Here is a 20579-nt window from a genome sequence, read left to right on the forward strand (position 1 = left end):
CCCCCCACCTTAGGTGTATGTGGCTGGCGCCTTAGCCGCTTGAGCCATAGGCGCCGAGCCTGTGTTTTTGTTTTTTGAGACAGTCTCACTATGTTGCCCTGGGATTGAATGCTGTGATGCCATAGCTCACAGCAACCTCAAACTCTTGGGCTTAAGTGATCCTCTTGCCTCAGCCTCCCAAGTAGCTTGGACTACAGGCGCCCGCCACAACGTCTAGATATTTTTTTTGTTGCAGTTATGATCGTTGATTTTAGCTGGCCCGGCTGGGTTTGAACCCAACAGCCCTGGTGCATGTGGCCAACGCCCTACTCACTGAGCCACAGGTGCTGCTGGAAGTCTGGGGTTTGATCGTCCTAGCAGCTTCAAGATAAGAAAGCACGTTTACGTCGTCTTCACTTCTTTTTCTCTGTCCTCGAGAAGAGTGCCCTGTTTTCCTGATCCCACCACACAAACTCCCCTGAGGATGAAGCCTTCACCTTCTAGGTTTCCAGAGCAGCCTCCTTTCCAGGCCTGGAGGAAGTTGTACCAGACTCCCAGACAGGTAACCCCCATAAACATCCTCTTCTGCCCTCGTGGATCATAAAACCTTTTCTTTTCATCCAGGAAGATTTCTCCCTTGAAACAAGACTGGATGTCCTTCCCTTCAGTCCCAGCCTGCTCCTTCACCACTGCGCAGAGTGGATGCCCAGCTCCTCCAGCCCGGATTTCAGGGAGGATGGGTCTGCAGCCCGCTCTCCACAAAGGAAGCGGCCCGGACTCCGCAGGGCCATGATCACAGCTCCCTTCTGGCTCCTTTGCTTTGACATTTCTTGATTCCTCGTCCAGAGTTCTCAGCTCTACATCCTCCAGATATCCCAGCGCTGCTCTCTGTGCTCGGACAGAGGTACGTCGGTGTTGGCCTGCAGCAGTGCCAAGGCCGCAGCCCCCAGGGCTCCTGCGTGGTGGGCCACATCCCCATGGTGAAGAAAATTGGGTCCTGCGCTGTGGCGGACCCAGCTGGTGTGCAAGTCACATGTCGCACAGAACTCAGCGCGCAGTGCCTGCTCCAATGCTCCCTCTGCCTGCCATCTTGAGGCCTCACGCTGGCACGCTGAGAGGCCAAACCCTCCCAGGCCCCCAGGGTCCCAGCTGGATTTTATTTCTTTTCATTTGCTCAAAATATGATACTAGTAGCAGCAGGCACAGATGCACGTGTGATGTACATCTAGGTTGGGTGTGTATATGCCAGGGACTCCCCACTGCTCTGGACACTTTATTTATACTGACTCATGTACTCCTCTGACCAGGCCTTTGAAGTAGGAGCCATGATTCACAGCCTCCTCTTAGATGTGAGGAAACTGAGGCACAGGAAGTTTATGCGACATGACAGGGCTTGTACAGCTGTTGATGAGCCAGAAACCCGATCCTGGGGGTCCCCAGGTCAGGTCTTTGCTTTTAACAAAGTAAAGGAGATGAGAGATCCAGCTACCTTGAGGGGAGGCAGACTCCAAAGAGGCTTTAGGATGGAGGCTGAGCTGACTTAGGGGCTGAGAGGCAGGACCCAGAAGGAAGGTCTGAGAATCCGGGGGCTGTTAATAGCTGGTGTCCTCAAGATCACAGGGGCGGGGGAGGAGGAACGGAATTCCTGGTTTAATTCAAGAGGAAGGGGGCTTCTCTGGGAACCAGAAGGCAAGGTCCCCTGCAAGGAGGCTGAGGAGGTGGCAGGCAAGTGACTCACTGGTCCTGTAGGTGGCTGGGTGGGGGGGTAGGTGTCCCCCAGGGGAGAAAGGGAAGGAGAAAACTGGGCTGGTGCAGAGACACAGCCGAAGGACCCAGGAGCACCTACCCTGTGGGTGGGCTCAAGGGGCCCCAAGCAATGATCCTGGAGCGTAGAGTCCCTCAGAGCAGGAAGCAAAGCGTCACAGTGCCTGGCCAGAGGGAAAGCAGGTCTGAGTGAGTTCCCACTGGACACAGGCTGAACAGTCGCAGGCTCCTCCTTCTCCCAGAGAGGGGTTGTGTGTATGTCTGTGTGTGTGTGTGAGAGAGAGAGAGAGAGAGAGAGAGAGAGAGAGGAGAGGAAAGCATGAGTCTGTGTGCCTGTTTGCTAAGCCCATGTCCCTCCTAGGGTCAGGCTTGGGTTTTACCTGCTGACTCCTGTGTGGCCGGCTCTCCAAGGTGCCCTCTTCATGAAGCTGTGAAGAGGTGGGACCTGCATGTCACCTTCTCTGGCTGTCAGAGCCCGGCAGTCCCAGGGAAACTGACCTCTCCGCTAAGCTTGTCCTTCTGTCCCCAGGAAGCCCACTGACCCTCCAGAATCTCCCTCATCTCACCGGGGTGTCTCCCAAACCCTCAAGCGTCAGCCTCTGTTTGACCATGAAAGGAAGTGACTGTTCAGTTCCTGCTGCTCCATTTCTGGGGGCACTATTGTCAGCTGCCCCACATCTCCACTCTGGGCTGGCCCCCTGCATTCCTCGAATGGCCTGTCTTCTGTGACCCCAGGTAAGAAACATGCCCCCCCAAGGCTTATGTTGGGGGATGATGTGCATGGGGGGAGATGGTGGGTGTGGGCCCGGAGGGGGACTAGCAGCTTCTGGGTACCCTGGAGGGGGTTATGTCAGAATGTTGGAAGTCACTTGCTTCTAGAAAAATTTTATCTTCCTGAAATTTTAGTTCGGAGTGGGGTTTTCCAGAGCTGAGTGACAGTCACTGCCTCCGGGCTGGTGAGGGTGGCTCAGTCCCGGGAGTAGTGGTTTTACTATACAGTGTCTGCTCCTCTGTCTTTCTTACTATGAATCCTTTTGTTCTTTTCTTTATCCATTCAGCAAATATTCTGTGCATTTATTAAAGGCTAACGGGCATGGGTGGCATTTATTGATTCAGGAGATAGCAAGTTCTTCATTGCTGGGGTTTTCCAGGGCTGAATATTGTAAGTAGATCCCTACATTGGCTGGCGTGGGGGCTCAGATGACCTTTCCGATTCTATCCAACCTCAGGATGTGAAGCTTCTGTGATTGATCTAGTTATTGAGGAGAACAGGCATAGAAACTAGAACCATGTTCTCTCCCCCTACGCAATAATTGTGAAATTATTTGCAAGAGGAAACAATATAATTTCCTCTAATCGAAGGGTTTGTTTGGGGGTGTAGTATTGGCAATTGTGAGAGCTGGGACTCCCATGCTCTGTGGAGGGGGAGAAGGGGTGGCTTCGGGATGGCAGACAGGAACTGGGTGGGGTCTGAGCTGGCTTTCTGGAGAAGGTAGTGCTCATAGGCAGAGGAGTACGTGGCCTGGTGAGTGACAGGTTGAAAACCAGCTGCAGTGGGGAGACAGTCAGGGAAGTGAATCCAAATGACCTTGACTTCACGGAACCGGGATTCAGGTGAGTGGGAGAGGCTGCAGTGGGTGTGAGGTGGGGCCAGGGCCAGGCAGTCTGGGCATGGGCTAAGGTGGTGGCGGCGGCGACTTACAAGCCCAGTGGGGTGCTGATGTCTGAGCACTTGACATACGCACGGTTTCTGTGCAGGCTTCTCCGTACTCCATGCACCCAGCCCCACTTACAGATAGGCATGTCACCGCCCTCTTCCCCACACCTGCCAATCTAGCCACTCAGAGGGTCAGAGTCCCCAGCTTTTTCTCTTTGGACATCTTCCTAATCAGAGGTGGAAGGTTGCTTTAATTACTGTCAATTACCTGCAACAATTCCTCCTTTGGTTTCCTGCGACAACTTAATGAAATGATCATAGGGGGCTAATCACAAGGGCTGCAGATCTGAGGCGTCTCGTTGGAATAAAACCTCTATAGTCACTGTGTCTCCGTTGCACGTGGGACAGCTCTCGTTGGACCCGTGAGGGATGCAATTTTAGCATGTCTGGATTCCTATTCTCACTAACGGGGAGAAAGCCTTCTTTTTATAAATGCACTTAGTTAGAAGGCGAAACAGATCACGGCCTTGGCATTTGCAGCCACAATATCGTTAGGAAAGATGAATTAGTGTATCTGAGCCTAGAGGAGGTTCCTACGACCTTGGATACAGGTGGGTCCTGTCCCCCACAGACCTCAGTCCCGATAGTGGCTGTAGGACGACAGTAACAGGGTTTGCAGGACACATCTCAGCACTGCCTGAGTTGCTTACACAAAACTGCCTTCCTCGTAATTAGCACACTGCAAGTTATCACCTTATAGTTTAGATCCCGAAGCCCTTAGCTTGATCCCAGCTTCATCACTATTTTTAACTACGTGGACTTGGACAAATCAGTTCAACTTCTCTGAACATTATTTTTTTAAAATTTCTATAGCAGGGATCATAGTATCTCCTCCTCACACCCTCCTGGGGGTGACGTGGGGCCCAAAGGAGGCCATAGTACCTAGTAAAGGTGAAAACCACACAAATGCAGGTGGGTCAGAGAAAGGCCTTGTAGGAGGGAACATCAGAGAGGATTTCCCTGCGTTTACTCAGCCCTATTTCCTAAAATCTAAGGAAAACTAAAGAATCTTCACACCTGTGTGATGGTAGAGCTCAGCAATTGAGTGGTGTAATTCTTCTTGGTTTTACGATAACAAGCAAACGAAACTTCCAGATGGTGGTGATCCACAGGCCAATGAAGGAGGGGTGTGTGTGAGATATTGGGGATCCTACGTGCTCTGGGATAGAGAAGATGGAAGAAAGAAAAGGAACCACATGGCTAGCTCCACGGATGTCCTTCTGGTTCTTTTAATTAATTAATAATTAATAATTAATTAATTAATTTTTTGCAGTTTTTGGCCAGGGCTGGATTTGAACCCACCACCTCTGGTATATGGGGCTGGCACCCTACTCCTCTGAGCCACAGGCACCACCTCATCCTTCTGGTTCTTCTCCACTGCGTCCTCCCAGACCTTGTCCTCTCACTTCTCTGTCCCCAGTGCCTGGCACATTGTTGGCCTCCATCAAGGATGAGGTGGTGGAAACATAAATGAACAAAAGACAAAATGAGCAGCTAGTTTATGGGAGCAAATATCTGACGCAATGTCGCCCCCTAAATTAAGTGGCCCGCCTGAGTCTCCTTCCACAGATTCTCAGAGCTCCCTCCCCAGGCACCTCTTGGAGGTGGCTTTGCACACCCAGAGGCCGCACAGTGAGCTGGGGCTGGTCTGGGGCAGGGGGCAAAGGGGAACAGGACACAGGCTTCCCCTTTAAGGAGCCCAGTCATGGTAGAAAGCCCCAGTGACTTTGTCCCAGCTTGGGTGCCCCACAAGGGCTTCAGACACTGCATCCAATTTTGTGTGCTCATTCTTGCCTTAGCACCAGGCAGATTCTAGATAAACACAGCCAACTTTCTTTTATTATTGTGGTAAAATATGCATAAGATGTGCATAACATAATTTACCTCTTTAACCATAATTCAGTGCACACTTCGGTGGCATTAGGAACACCCTCTGTTGGGCGCCGTCCGTCTCCAAACCTTTTTCACCTTCCCACACTGAACTCTGTTCCTCTTAGGCCCAAACTTCTCATTCTCCTGCCCCTAGACCCTGGAACCCACCAGTCTACTTTCTGTCTCTGTAAATTTGCCTACTCCAGGGACCTCAGCTGAGGGGAATCATAAGATATTCATCTCTTTGTCATGGTCTTATTTTATCGAGCATAACGTCTCCAAGATTCACCCATGTCATAGCATGGGTCAGAATTTCCTGACTTTTGAAGGCCAAATAATATTCCACTGTATATATGGACCCCGTTTTGTTTATTCATTTGCCACAATGGACACAGGAGTTGCTTCCACCTTTTACCACTGCTTTGATTCCCTACACCCCATACGAAGGCAAGCATAGCGTCATATGTCTACACAAAGTGTGAGTGGCCCCTGCCCCTGCCCACTCACACTTTGTGTAGACAGATGAGGGGAGGGTGTGTAAAACCACAGAGATGTTGCTGTCCATTTGAAAATCCTTGGCTGTATGAAGTCACTAATTCATGCTTGCGTAGGAAATTTGGAAAATGCAAAAAGTTATCAAAAGGAAGTAATAATTGTCTCGGATCCCTGGATTTAGAGATAATGCAGGTGATTATTTGTACATAGAAAAAAAGATTGAGAGAAAGGAGCAAGATGGCAACAATAGCTTTCTCTGGCACAGCTATGCTGTGGCCTCTGCAATGGGAAATCCCCTCGGGATAGGCCCCATGCAGGCCCAAGACTCCAGATCCTGAGGCTGCCAGGTCCAGGCTGGGGCTGGCACTGCACAAACGTGTAAATTGCAAGATGTTAGTTTTCACGTTTACAAAGCTGCAGGTCTGAGCGAGAACTGTTGAGAACTATGCTCTGGTGTTTGTTGTGTGGACAGAGAAACTTCCCACCCCGGCCCTGAGTGGGCCCTGTTCTGGGAGTGTGGTGGGCCACACTCTCCAAGGTTTGCTCCAAATTCCAGAGCAGCACACGTTCTGGGGGCCCCCAGCTGTTTCCACCTGCCAGCTGGGGTTTCCCAGGGCCGAGGAACGAGGCATCTGTCAGAAATGGGGCAAAGTTAGGAAACCCAGGGCAGGGGTGGGGAGTATTGTGGCGCCGAGGATAAGCTTGGCTGCTGATTAGAGGGAATATTCTCCTGAGGGGACAGGAGATATATGTAATTTTCAATTTCTCCCATCCAAGTACTAACCAGACCCAACCCTGCTTAGCTTCTGAGATCTGGGACCTTCAGGGTAGCAGGGCTGTAGACAAATTCTCAATATCTAGTGAGTCTTCGAATTAAAACCTTTTGGGAAAATTGACACAGGCAGGCCTTCTTACCCTAAATACCCTCTGGAAACGCCTCTTGTGGTAAGTATGTGCTGGAAATTCCAACACATTGAAATTCCCATCAAATCCGTCCCACATCCCTTCTCCCATTTGACATAAATTGTCACTGTGCAATGCCACTGTCTCCTGCTCCCCAGCCCTGTCCTCTATAGTTCTCAGGAGCTCTCAGGGCACAAGTGAGCCTCTTTGCTCCCTGCCCTTGTCTTGGCTGGGCAGGGCATGTGTGATTCTTATCTTGAGACAAAATCTCATTGGAGTTTAATGATGGCCCAAGGCTCACCACCGTCAGTGACAGGTCCAGGACTCCAAGCCATGTTTGCCAACCTCAGCCCAATTCTTGTCCTCTGCCAGGAGGGCAGGACGGAGGTAGGCCCTGGAGGAGCCAGAGGACCCAGGTGGCTGGAATTAGCAGAAAGGCAGGGTCAGGGAAGAGGGGGTTGGGGGAATTGTGGAGGCAGGGGGTGAGAATGACCAGAGAGAAATGGTTTCACACCTCCATAAATAATAATTGTGACTCACTCATGAACCTAGTGGTTTACATTTTACGCTTTTTTTTTTTTGCAGTTTTTGGCCAGGGCTGGGCTTGAACCTACCACCTCCGGCATATGGGGCTGGCACTCTACTTCTTTGAGCCACTAGAGCTGCCCCTATGGTTTACATTTTAAAAACACTTTTACCCTTATTCTTTTTTAAAGAGTGTGGTCAAAATACACATAACATAAAATTTGCTTTCAGTGAAATTTAGTACCTCTGGAACATTGTGTAACTGCCACCATTATCTAGTTCCAGAACATTCTCATCATTTGCAAAGGAAATTCTATGTCCACTGTCTGTCCTCAGAGCTAGGCTTACTTTCCTAGGCCACCCATACAGCGTGTACCTGAACATCATGGTTCCCTCAGCAAGAAGGTCTATTTTTTTTTAAGTGCTAATTTATGCGTAAACTTTTAAAAGAAATATTTATTTATTTTGAGATAGAGTCTCACTCTATTGCCTAGGTAGAGTGTTGCAGCATCAGCCTAGCTCACAGTAACCTCAAACTCCTGGGTTCAAGTGATCCTCCTATATCAGCTTTTCAAGTAGCTAGGACTACAGGTGTCCACCACCACACCTGGCTAGTTTTTTTCGTTTTTCTTTTTTTGAGACAGAGTCTCACTTTATTGCCCTCAGTAGAGTACCATAGCATCACAGCTCACAGCAACCTCCAACTCCTGGACTTAGGCGATTCTCTTGCCTCAGCCTCCTGAGTAGCTGGGACTATAGGCACCTGCCACAACACCTGGCTATTTTTTGTTGCAGTTTGGCCGGGGCTGGGTTTGAACCCACCACCCTCGGTATATGGGGCCGGTGTCCTACTCACTGAGCCACAGGTGCTGCCCTAATTTTTTTTCTTTTTAATAGAGACGGGATCTCCCTTTTGCTCAGGCTGGCCTTGAATTCCTGAGCTCAAGAGATCTTGCAGCCTCGGCTTCCCAGAGTATTAGGATTACAGGTATGAGCCGCTGTGCAGCTGTCACCAGTATGTAGTTCTAGAACTTTCTCATGACCTTCCCACCCCACCGGAAGAAACCCAGAGATTATTAAAGAGTCACTCCCATTCTTCCCACTGTTGCTCTGGGCAACTGGTAACCTATTTTCTGCCCTCTATAGGTTACCCCAGGTTATCTTACCTGAGCTTCTGTCCTACTGGCTATAAATTGGGATTCCCATGACTCTCTCCCTGAGTTTGATTAATTTGCTAGAACAGCTCACTAACTCAGAGAAACACTTAAGTTCACTGATCTACATAAGGTATCAGGAAGAGATGCCTGGTGCTGGGCGTGGGGGAGGGGCTCAAAGCTTCCACACCTCCCAGGAGGGCCACTGTCCAGGAACCTCCCAGTGTGACCTATCTGGAAACTCTCCAAACCCAGTGATTGAGGAAACCTGTGACCACTGGTGATCAGCTTAACCTTAGGCCTTTTTCCCTTCCTGAGGTTGGGGGTGGGACTGAAAGTTCCAGCCTTCAGAGTCTTAGTGTGGTTTTTCTGGGGCCTGCCCCATCCTGAAACTACCCAGGGGTTGCCTGCCACCTGCCCACTCATTAGCATACAAAAAGACAGCGCTTTGGAGATTCCAAGGATTTTTAAGCGTTGTATGTGAGAACAGCCTGGATGAAGACAAACACGTTTTTTATGATATTATCTTTTTGTGTGGCTTTTTGTGACCGGCTTCTTTCACTTGGCCTAGCGTTTTCAGCGTTGACCCAGGCTGTAGCACGCGTCAGCCCACCCATCCTTCGCGTGGCTGAGTCCCATTCCACCTTCTGGACAGAGCATCTTTGATTCATCCCCTCATCAGCAGATGGGCATGTGGCTATTGTGAACGGTACCTGTGTTCTTTTGTCGACCACCTTTTGCCATTTGCTATTATTCCCATTTTGAGGTCCTGAAGGCAGCATGCTGGGGGCTTGTCTTAAGGCAAAGCAGCTGGCTGACTCTGGGGGGAGGAAGAGGCTGGTTCCCCAGGAAATCCCCGGAGCCCTTCACTGGCGCTGCTCACCCTCCACACCTCTGAGGACTGTGAGAGACAAAATCATGCCTGTATGAAGGAGGCCCAGCCCTAACAGCCCTTTCTTGGGCTCGCTCAGGTTAGGCTGTGAGATGGAGCCTCAGCCTCAGCTTCACAGAATCCAGCAGCAGCTTCACTGAGCCCTGCTGGGGACGTGGTCCGAGGTTCAACCCACAGCAAAGCCCCAGCTACCACCTTCTGAAGTCCAGGGCTGCCAAGTCCCTCCTTTGAAGTCATGGGTCCCTCTGGTCCTGCACTCCTGTCCCTGAGGAGGCTCAGCCTGTGCTGGCTGCTGCTGACTCCAGCAGGTGAGTCACGGCATCAGTGAAACCTCAGGTCACACTACAAGCTCACAAGCTGTTTGGGGGAAGGATGCTCCTGCAGGTAGACCTCATTGTGACTAACCCTCAAAGCTGCAGGGGACATCAGCGGCCATTCGCTGGGTGCCTGGTTTTACCGGGAGAAGGTGGGAGGGGGGTGCTCCGATTTCTAACATTAGCAGCTGTGTCACCTTGAACGTCCCCAAGTTTCAATGTTCTTCAGCTGCAAAACACAAATAGTATTGTGGACCTCCCAGGGCTATTGTGAGGACTGAATGAACGTTTGTGACTAGCATCGGGGACACAGCAGGCACTCAGGGCACATACACGGTGGCTATTGTCACTGCTGTGCTTTCTGTCACAGATGGTGCTGACACATTTTTCTGGTGTTTGGAGCAGAAGTTCTCGACTTGCTCAGGCAGCAGAGCCCCAGAGTGGTGAAGCTATTTGCAGAACTTGGTGAAAGCAGGCAGGAGAGAAGTCATCAGATAATTTTGCAATGCTTTGCCTTCCTGATTAGAAGTGGCAAATGCCAGTGGTTTAAGAAAGATTGAGGACATGCCTGAAGTGGCAGAGGGTCACCCTGGTAGCAGTAATGGCCCATCTGACAAGGGCAAGAGAGAGGCCCCTCGCCCCGCCAGGCTCATGGCGTGCCCCCAACGCAGACCAGGAGTATCTCAGGGCTCCACAGATCAGAGCTGAATCCTGTCTCTGAGTGTCCCCATGTCTCTGCATCTGTCCCCCTCTACAGCACTTGTTCTGTTTTTTTCTTAGCTACTGTCACAAAGCAGCTGACCTTTCTCGATCTCTGCATGGCGTGCCCTGTGCTGTGTTAAGTTTTGACGGGCTTGATTCTATTTCATCCCGAATAGTGTTCTGAGATAAGGGCTGGATTCACAGCCCCATTTGACAGATGAGCAGACTGAGGACCAGTGAGGCTGAGTGGCTCTGGTTTCACAGCAGATGGAGAAGAAGCCCAGCGCCCGCCTGCCCTGGCTTCTGGAGATACCCCCTCCTCCTCTGGTCCCACTGTGCCCCGGCCAGCACAGAGAGGCTCCCACCCCCAAGCTGAGGACCGCCTCTTCAAACACCTCTTCGGGGGCTACAACCGCTGGGCGCGCCCGGTGCCCAACACCTCGGACGTGGTGATCGTGCGATTCGGGTTGTCCATTGCCCAGCTCATCGATGTGGTATGCCTGTTCTCAGGGCCCTCACCCCAGAGTCAGGCCCCAGACCCCCTCTTTACCAGCGGCTTCCCCAGACTCCTCTCTTGGCCCCAGCCCCATTCTCTCCTCGACCTCAGAGGCTGCTCCGTCTCCCTCACCCATCCCCAACACCCCCCAGGCCTGGAGTCCCTCCTAGGAGGGCAGTGATTGGCAGCAGTGCCTGTGTCACCCTGATTAAGACTCTGATTAAGGGTGGCAGCACTGGCGGGCTGTGCTTGCAATGCCTGAAACAGCCCCTGCCACTTCGCCTGTTTTCTGGGGCTGAGTCCCTCCCTCTGTTCTTTCTCTTTCGTCTCTTTCCAGGATGAGAAGAACCAAATGATGACCACAAATGTCTGGCTAAAGCAGGTGAGGACCTTCCTATGGTCCCAGCAGGAGGAGGGCAGGAATCCATGAACCCCCAGCCTTCCCAGAGCTCGGTGACTAAGGTGGGGGGCCAAGGAACAGGAGATTCTGAATTCACAGTTGCCCCTTGGGGTGCTTCAGAAGTTCCCCATTCTGACAGCCCATGAGTGTTTGTGGCTGGGTTCTCGCCACAATGTGTCTGGGTTCTCTGATGTCACCTACCAGAGCTAAGCAATGCTTTCCAGGACACCGGCATTCCATGTGTCCTTGCTGCTGAGGAGTCATTACCAAAGCCACCCAGAGGTTTCATTCTGCCCCTGAACAGCTGAGGGTAGCAGGAAGCAGAGCATTTGGGCCAGAGAAGGAAGGGAGGGCCAGCTGTGCCCAGCTTGGAGCCCCAGGCTTCTTCCAGGAAAGCACTGAGCACTCCTGTCTGTGCCCCCAACTAACCCTTAAGTGATGCCTGGTTTATTCCGTCTCCTGGTTTTGCAGCCAGGAGTTGGGGTGGTTTCTTGCACTTTACGTGGTGAATACTGGGGTGTGGTCTTGGGCTGGTGGCTGATCTGGAGGGTCTAAGACAGCTTCAGTCACAGGTCTGCCCCTCAGCAGGGATGGCTGGATGGAAAACTTTGGATGGTTCTGGAGAGTTCCAGCTGGGCCCCCTGCCCTCTCCTGCAGGGGAGTCAGAGTTCTTGCCTCAAGGCTCAGGGATCTCAGAGCATGGGTCTCAAGAGACAGGGAACTGGAAGAAATTGGCCCAGTGTCCTGTCTGTCCTGTAGTATTGGTCAAGCAATCATGGAGTCCCCAGTTGGATTTGGGGAGGGGACACAGATCCTGCTTAGGCTGGAGGCTTTGACCCCTCTGACACCATCACTCAGGGGCTATTAGGGAGTTGCTTGGGTCATCTTTAAGATGTGCCAACTGAGGGCCCGAGTGATGAAGGGACTTGGAGAGACACACAGTCATGACTCATGTGCATTTAGGGAGAGGTAAGGCTAGAATCTAGGCTGCCACAGCTGTCCCATGGGTCTGTCCCCTCAGCTTTAGGGGCTGAGGGAAGGGGTGAGGAAGAAACACTGGAGTGGGAGTCAGGCCACCCAGCGCTGCTTCTGATTAGCCTGTGATACTGGCCAACCTACTTAACACTGGAGCCTCGGTTTCCTCATCTGTAAAATGGGAATAGTACAATCTATGGCCACACGCCGGAGAGGATCAGTATACTCCAACTTGGGGTAGGGGCCCCAAATATTGGTTGAATCTGAAAACTTGGCAGATGAACTTCTTTCTCTAGAGAACAAGACTTGATTTGGGGTTGGGTGACTGATTTGGATATGCTTTGGTAGAAGCCAGGGTGAGGCCCAGAGCACCCCCTCTTTGATGGGAACCCCTAGCAGTGCTTGGGAGCACAATTTGGAGGTCCCTGGTTAACTCCCCTGTCTCAACTGTGTGCCTCTGGGAGGTGTTTTTATCCACCTCTCTGGTCCTCAGTTTCTTTATCTGCCTAATGGGGAGATGCTGCCACCTGCTCGGCAGTCCCTGCCTGGTCTGCAGTGGAGGCCCTTCCTGGATTGAGAGTTCAGAAAACACACAAACTATGAACACTAAAAATGGTGACTTTAGTACAGATGAGTGAAGTGGCCACTGGGTCATCCAGACAAGGAGAGGAGGAATAAGGCCTAGAGGGCAGGACTTGGGTGACCGATCCACTTGGGTACCCAGGACCCTGGCTACTAAATTTGGGGCAAAGAAAGACTGGCTGCTTGCTAGACGAACCCTTTCCTGGTATGGCAATGAATTCCATTCTGTGGGGCCAGGTAGGGAGCTTGGGTGCTCTACGCTGGCTGCTTGGCCCAACGTTGGGGCACTCTGGCTGTCCTAGCCTTGCCCAGCCCCCACGCCCCGTGGCCCCAGTGACTGGCTTCCCTTCACTCACAGGAGTGGAATGACTACAAGCTTCGCTGGAACCCTGCTGATTTCGGCAACATCACTTCCCTCCGGGTCCCTTCAGAGATGATCTGGACCCCTGACATTGTCCTCTACAACAAGTAGGAAGCTGCTACGGTCCTGGGAGAACCGGGAGGGCACCAGGAGGGGTGAGCATGTGGCCCGGGGTGTCTCTGCCCACCTGTCTCTTCATTCCCTCATTTCTTTGATTTTGTTCCCTTACTCACACACAAAGTCATTTTAGACGCCCACCACGTATCGGTGCCTGGCACTGTGCTAATGAGACAAAAATTTGCCAGTACTAAGGAGTCTTTGAAAAATGTGGTGCAGGCTCAGAAAACAATGCCCATGTTGGCGTTTTGAAGGATGGCAGGCAGCCTCTTGGACCACGTAAGCGGCATCCTGGGATTACGCCCTCAGAGGGGACAAATGCACGTGGCTTTAAAAAAAAATCATATTATTGTACAGTTGTCTTGTCTTTAAAAACAAAGTGATTAATCTTTGAGTATAATGACTAGAAGCCAGTAGAAGACAGGGGCATCTAAAGAAAGCCCCCATGGACAAAAATTAAGTTAAATTTAAAAAAATAAATAAGTAACTTTACAAAAAGATTGCGAGACAGGATCTTGCTCTATGGCCTAGGCTAGAGTGTAGTGGTGTCATCATAGCTCACGGTAGCCTCCAACTCCTGGGCTCCAGTGAGTCTCCTGCCTCCGTATCCTGAGCAGCTGGGACTACAAGGGCACACCATCAAACCTGGCTACCTTTTTTTTTAGCGATGGGGTCTGGCTAATGTGTCCAGGCTGGTCTCAAACTCCTGGGCTCAGGGGGTCCTCCTTCCTTGGCCTTCCAGGATTACAGATGTGAGCCACCACACTCAGCCCAAATCACTTTTTTAAAAAATAGAATAAACAGAAATCTATAATTTCCTTTGTGTGTTTGGTATCAGGCAATTCTTTTAGAAGTCAAGAAGTTCAGATTCAAAAGGTGTTTGGTGTTATGTTTGTGTAAAAGTGTTTTCTAAAGGTGCTAAGGAGCATACTTCCTGGAGAGACGAATGAATACTTAGCAAAAAGGGCTCTGTGGTCAGATAATTTCGGATAACATTGTATATTCCTATTCCCACCCCGGTCCTTCAGAAAATGGCAGAGCACAAGAGCATTTTAAATGTTCTGCAGCAAAGAACCCCATCCAGCCCAGCATTCCCCAGTTCATTCGACCTTACTTTAGAAATGCTATTTTTAAACCATAAAATAAAAGGGAAAATTTCCACTTCTGGACTTGGCATCTCCAGATGGGACAGGTGGCTCCTTACGCTGTCCGCTCTGTCAGGCCAAACTATCTCGGTGAACACATGTTCACCACGGGGTCACCTGGCAGGTGTCCCACTGCAGGGGTGGAGTGTTTGCAGCTGCTGCGGGGCTCACAGAACCTCCCACCCCATGATATTTCTGTCCCCAGAGTGGGCACCCGGGGAGGGTCCTTCTAGTTTCTGGTTTCTGTGCTTCTGGCAGAGGGCAGGAGCAGAGTCCAGTTGTAGGATTGCCTCTTTTGACAATTCGGAAGTCTGAACCAAACTCCTGTGGACATTTAAAGAAGGCTCCTCCTTGGCTCAGAAACCCACCCTAGGTTGACGGGAAGGGGATCAGAGAGATGGCCGCGTGTCTTCCTCCAAGTGGGTGCATATTGCCACCTAGTGGTGACTGTGTGTAATGACCAGAATGCCCTTAAAAAAAAAGGAAACTTTTACCACCAAGTGTTACTCTTTCAAAGTTGCTGTTTCTGGCCTGTCTATATCTCTACCTTGGAACTACAACTCCACAGGGTAAAAGAATTTTTTTTTTCCATGCATTCTTCTGATTCTCGGGCTTAGGGCACCCTCTCCACCTATCGCTCCACTAAATCCTACTGTAGGTCAAGGCCAAGTGCAAATGGCAGCCATCATGGTGACCCAGCTCATCCCAGCCAGGGCTGTGGGGTGCACTCTGCCAGTTTTCAGTGTTGTTGGTGCTTCTCTGATACTGTGGTGGCTCCAACTGCATCCTATTTCCTCGTGACCCTTGAAGGGTCAGGAATCTTGCCTCATATTCATCTTCCTACACCGCTTGGGTAGAGGACCTGGTGGATGAGGCTGGCTCCAAAATGCATGTTAAGTTGGTGGATTCAGGAAGTATCTTCACCAGCAAAGACCTTAGGCCTCTTCTGAGCAGAGGGTGACACTTCCCAGGTAGATAGGACATGAACCCCCACCTCAGAAGCCAGCTCTATGTCTGCAAGAGAAAAGAAAAAGAATCATAAATAATCACTCTAAAATATTTAATAAATAAATAGGCAATCACACTACATATACCCCATGATCACAGATATGTGTGTATTTGACTCTCATATAGATAAACATATAATAGTTTCACATGATGTATACATTATCAAAATGTGGGGACACATTTTTGAGACATTTTGTCACCCTTGGTAGAGTGCCATGGCGTCATACCTCACAGCAACCTCAAACTGTTGGGCTCAAGTGATTCTCTTGCCTCAGCTTCCCAAGTAGCTGGGATTACAGGTGCCCACCACAATGCCCAACTATTTTTAGACATGGTGTCTCATTCTTGCTCAGGCTGATCTCAAACCTGTCAGCTCAGGCAATCCACGCACCTCAGCCTCCCAGAGTGCTAGGATTATAGGCATGAGCCACCACACCTGGCCCCATCATCAAAATGTTAATAGTGGTTGTTCGAAACATTCTTAGCACTTTATTCTTCAAAAATCCTACCTTTGCCATTGAAAAGATGGTAGGTGAAAAGATAACTCCGGTTGCTGTGACTGTCTGTGAGCTGGGAGAGACTCCCATGTGTGCATGTGCCCTTATCCTTGGGGTTCACCTGCTGCCACCCCTCAGAGCAGCCTGGTTTGGGCAAGGGGTGTGCAGGGCACCCAGGTCCTCTCCTCTCCCCAGTGCAGATGGGGAGTTTGCGGTGACTCACATGACCAAGGCCCACCTCTTCTCCACGGGCACCTTGCACTGGGTGCCGCCCGCCATCTACAAGAGTTCCTGCAGCATCGACGTCACTTTCTTCCCCTTCGACCAGCAGAGGTGCAAGATGAAATTCGGCTCCTGGACCTATGACAAGGCCAACATCGACCTGGAGCAGATGGAGCAGGCGGTGGACCTGAAGGACTACTGGGAGAGCGGCGAGTGGGCCATCGTCAACGCCACGGGCACCTACAACTCCAAGAAGTACGACTGTTGCGCCGAGATCTACCCTGACGTCACGTACACCTTCGTGATCCGGCGGCTGCCGCTGTTCTACACCGTGAACCTCATCATCCCCTGCCTGCTCATCTCCTGCCTCACCGTGCTGGTCTTCTACCTGCCGTCCGACTGCGGCGAGAAGATCACGCTGTGCATCTCGGTGCTGCTGTCCCTCACCGTCTTCCTGCTGCTCATCACCGAGATCATCCCGTCCACCTCGCTGGTCATCCCGCTCATCGGCGAGTACCTGCTCTTCACCATGATCTTCGTCACCCTGTCCATCGTCATCACCGTCTTCGTGCTCAACGTGCACCACCGCTCGCCCAGCACCCACACCATGCCCGGCTGGGTACGGGGGGCCCTCCTGGGGTGTGTGCCCCGCTGGCTTCTGATGAGCCGGCCCCTGCCACCCTTGGAGCTCCGAGCGCCTGCAGGCCTGAAGCTCGGCTCCTCGTACCACTGGCTGGAGACTGACGTGGATGCCGAGGAGAGGGAGGCGCTGGCGGTGGAGGAAGAGAGATGGGTGCGTGCTGCTTACTCTGCCACCCGGGCCAGCGCCCTCCACAGCCACGGTGGCCTGCATCAGGGGGCCTCAGGTCCCAAGGCCGAGGCTTCACTGCAGGAGAGTGGGGTCCTGCTGTCACCTCGCATGCAGAAGGCACTGGAAGGCGTGCGTTATATTGCTGACCACCTGCGTGCTGAGGATGCTGACTCTTCGGTGCGTTGGGGCTGCGTCAGGGGCCAGCCTGGGTGACCCCGCCAGCTTTGCACAGAACCTTCTCTTCCCAGGCATGAGCTTGGGCCAGCCCAGGCCCCTCCCTTGAGGACCCATCATGGCCCTTAGGAGCTTAGAATAAATGGTGAGAGGGAATGTCTAGCTGTCAGCTCTTAGGAAATTTATTAGAGGAGCAGGTTATTTTCCACAGGGGTCAGGTGTGCCCAGCTCAGCCTAACTGGGAGCCCACCAGCCAGAGAGGGAGGACCTCAGATACTGAACCCTTCCAGAGGTTATTCCTGGGTGGCCTTGGTGAGTAGATAAGAAAATTGCTCTTTATCTTATCCTGGAGCAGCTTGGAGTCCAGACTCCCTTGCCTGGGCTGTGAGCCCAAGACCCACAAAGTTCCCTGCCCCATGTCACACCCACCTCCCAAGACCCACAAAGTCCCCTGCCCCATGCTCAACCTGCCCCAAGTCACACCCACCTCCCAAGACCCACAAAGTCCCCTGCCCCATGCTCAACCTGCCCCAAGTCACACCCACCTCCCAAGACCCACAAAGTCCCCTGCCCCATGCTCAACCCGCTCCAAGTCACACCCCCCTTCCTCTGCCTCCTTCTGCAGGTGGGCAGGGTGGCAACTTGGGGGCAGCAAAGTCTTGGCGTTTTGTAATTGTTGCATTTAAGTTGATGTTGCCCTGAAACCCTGCAGACCTCAGGAGGGCCATGCCCCTAGGCGGTTCTGCCACCTCGGACATCTCTCTGGTGTCCTTTGCCTGCAACCTGAGAGCTCAGGGAAAGGCTCTGGGCCACGTGGAGGGTGCAAGATAGGACAGGAATCACCAGGAGAGGGTTGTCTGAGCCTGAAGCCCACCTTGTCTCCCCTTGTCCCTGCACTGACCTTCACTCCCGGGGTCTCCGTGGGGCAGGTGCTGCTGCCCTGAGCCATCCTTGCAGGGGCCTTGCCCGAGGGACATACCCCTTCCCGAGGCCCAGCCCTTGTCACTGTGAGCCCATTTCTGCCTGCAGGTGAAGGAGGACTGGAAGTACGTCGCCATGGTCATTGACAGGATATTCCTCTGGCTGTTCATCGTCGTCTGCTTCCTGGGCACTGTTGGCCTCTTCCTTCCTCCCTTCCTGGCTGGAATGATCTGACACTGCATCCCTTCCATTGCTCCCAGGTGGTCCTGCTGGCCACCTGTCGACCACCCTTAACAGTACTGGTGTCTAGAGTGGTCTCTTGGGGGAGGGGGGTGGACGCCATCTGCCGGCGGGTCCCTCTCCATGGGCTCCCTGCACCGGCTCAGGCCTAGTCACTGGGGTTTTAACCGAGTACTGAGTGCTGAGAAGCTGTAGGCACAAAGACCAGTTCCGGGTGCTGAGAGAGTCTGCAGGAAGTTAGGACACGGTAGCAAGATGGGGCGACATGGGGCAGAGCCAGACTATCCTGCAAGAGCAGTGCAGCCCTCACACTGGGGGGCCAGGGCCGATGGAGAGGAGGGGGACAAGGCGCCCTGGGGTGGAAGAGCTCTGAATGACATTTTGGGTTTGGGAATGAGCCCTGGTGCCAGGGACAGCAGCTGGGGTATGGGGCTCTGTTGTGAAGGGCAGTGGGAAGAGGTTGGAGAGGCTGGTTGGGGTATCTCTAAACCAGGCTGAACATGAGGTTCAGAGGCTGAGCTTGCAGGGTTCAGAGCCCTTGGGCACAGCAGAAGGAGCAGGGCCTGCCTGGAGGGACCCTCCCAGAGGAGAGAGAGATGGGTGGAGGCAGGTAGCTGGGCAACACCTTTGAGCCCCGTCTAACCTCCCCTTTAATGCCTGCCCTCTCCCTTCCTCTCTGCAGAGGGTCTCAGCCCTAGCAGGGCCCTAGGAGGTCTGGGAGACCCAAGTGCTCCTGCCTGCAGATTGCTGTCCTTCAGCGTGAAGTGGACAGACTGGAAACAACCTCCTGAGCTGCTGTTGGCTCCACTCAAACTGGCGGTGTGTCCAGACTGTCCTCTGTCCCCTGCCCCAGCCCTGCTCCATCAGCTCACTTCCGAATTTAAGATGTTTCTTTCCCTTTCTCTGATTCTGGACTCCTCAAGGGCAAGGCCTCTGCCTTTTATTTGTCTTGGGGCCCAGCACCCAGCACAGCTCCAGGTGTCATGATCAGCACTCGGCACCTCTGTGTGGTTGAAGGGAACGAACTGGACCATCTTGGACCCAAGACCACTGTGTTCAGGGAAAAGCTGTTGGACTGTGCCCTTCTCAGCCTTTTCCTCCCAGAGCTGGAAATGTATCTGACCTACTGTGAGCCCTCTGCAGAGCTGTTCTTGTGCCTTGGACTATGCACTTGGGGGACTGCAGCTGTGTGCAGAGCCTGGCCAAGCTGCTGCTCCCGGGTATCAGGAGTGGGGGGTCAGCCCGGGGCCTGTCCTGAGCTCTGTCCAGCCCCCGAGGGCAGGACCTCAGCAGCTAACAGATGTGGGCACTGGGTTCTGTGGACAGTGTGGCCACTTTGGGCAGGGAGCCGAGTAGGGCAAGCTTCTGGTTTGCTTTTGGTCTTTGGGGTCCTCTCCTTCCAAACTGCTACACACTGCTCCCTGACAGATCCAGGGAAGGGAAGCCTGCCTGCCGGGGACACCCTGGCCCAGGCCCCCACTTCTCATTTCTTCCCCAAGATGCTCCACGTGGGGCCCATTCTGGTCACTGGCTCCTGCCTGCACCTGAGCATGTGACCTGGGCTATGTCCCCTCACCCCGCCTCTGGGCTTCCTGGTCCAGCCTCCCAGACCTGCCTGCCTGGTGCATCAGTGTGTGCACATGTGATTCATGCCTCCTGCCTGTCGTGCATGTGAGTAAAGAGATGAAACAAAGCTGAGTCTGCTGATCCTTCAACTGTGTGGACCCTGCTCATGGCCACACCTTACCATCATCAATGTCACCCAAGCCCTCCAGGGCCTGGGTTGCTTTGGGGCTGACAGAGAGGAATGACACCTGGCATTCCTTCCATGGCCATGAAAGGGACCATCCCCAACTGCCCATGCAGGGGCAAAGTGGGGGAGCACACAGCGGCCCACCTCCCATGTCCCCATACCCGCCTCGCCCAGTGCTGATGGGCCTCGGTCAGTGTGGATGCAGCGATGTCACCGTTCTCCTTAAAAGGGCAGATTCAATAAACAGAACACTCAAACCACAAAGCAAATGGTAACAATTTTAATTCAACCACAAGTCAAATAGAAAGAAGGTAAAAGAGTGTTCTACACAAACACACGAGAAAAGAGGCAGGGAAAAGGAGAAATAACAAAAGAGAGGAGGAAAGAAGGAAAGGAAGGAAAGGGAGGAGGAGAGAGGGTGGGAGAGAGCAGATTCGGCCCAAGGCCCTAACTTGGACACATCTCTCCATGAGTCCTCCTGTCTCTCCTTGAGTCCTCCTGTCTCTCCTTGAGTCCTCCTGTCTCTCCATGAGTCCTCCTGTCTCTCCGTGAGTCCTCCT

At 52.5% G+C, this 20579-nt stretch overlaps 1 protein-coding gene and 1 pseudogene across 3 annotated transcripts; one reads left to right on the forward strand and one right to left on the reverse strand.

Annotated features, from left to right (window-relative positions):
- The window catches only part of LOC100957026, a 4994-nt pseudogene extending 3926 nt beyond the window's left edge, over positions 1–1068 (reverse strand).
- An 8338-nt stretch (positions 1069–9406) lies between these two features.
- CHRNA2 (cholinergic receptor nicotinic alpha 2 subunit) lies at positions 9407–18283 on the forward strand. 3 transcript variants are annotated; one of them, XM_003793944.3, is made up of 6 exons: positions 9407–9609; positions 10585–10811; positions 11151–11195; positions 13129–13238; positions 16094–17108; positions 18135–18283. In XM_003793944.3, exons 1-6 carry the CDS (start codon positions 9537–9539, stop codon positions 18258–18260), a joined length of 1596 nt encoding a protein of 531 aa, XP_003793992.1. In that variant the 5' UTR covers positions 9407–9536; the 3' UTR covers positions 18261–18283. The 3 variants fall into 3 exon arrangements, with proteins under 3 accessions (XP_003793992.1, XP_023371367.1, XP_023371368.1); XM_023515599.1 differs by having other exon boundaries at positions 10585–10766; XM_023515600.1 differs by lacking the exon at positions 9407–9609 and having other exon boundaries at positions 10586–10811; positions 16227–17108.
- Positions 18284–20579: the final 2296 nt, after the last annotated feature.

The sequence above is a fragment of the Otolemur garnettii genome, unplaced genomic scaffold, assembly GCF_000181295.1.
Source record: "Otolemur garnettii isolate 467f Iridium unplaced genomic scaffold, OtoGar3 scaffold00074, whole genome shotgun sequence".
Classification (NCBI taxonomy): domain Eukaryota; kingdom Metazoa; phylum Chordata; class Mammalia; order Primates; family Galagidae; genus Otolemur; species Otolemur garnettii.

Coding starts and splice junctions, on each gene's coding strand:
- CHRNA2 (XM_003793944.3), top strand. CDS start 9,537: ATGGGTCCCTCTGGTCCTGCACTCCTGTCCCTGAGGAGGCTCAGCCTG. Junction 9,610..10,584: donor GCTGCTGCTGACTCCAGCAG/GTGAGTCACGGC, acceptor GTTTCACAGCAG/ATGGAGAAGAAGCCCAGCGC. Junction 11,196..13,128: donor CAAATGTCTGGCTAAAGCAG/GTGAGGACCTTC, acceptor CTTCACTCACAG/GAGTGGAATGACTACAAGCT.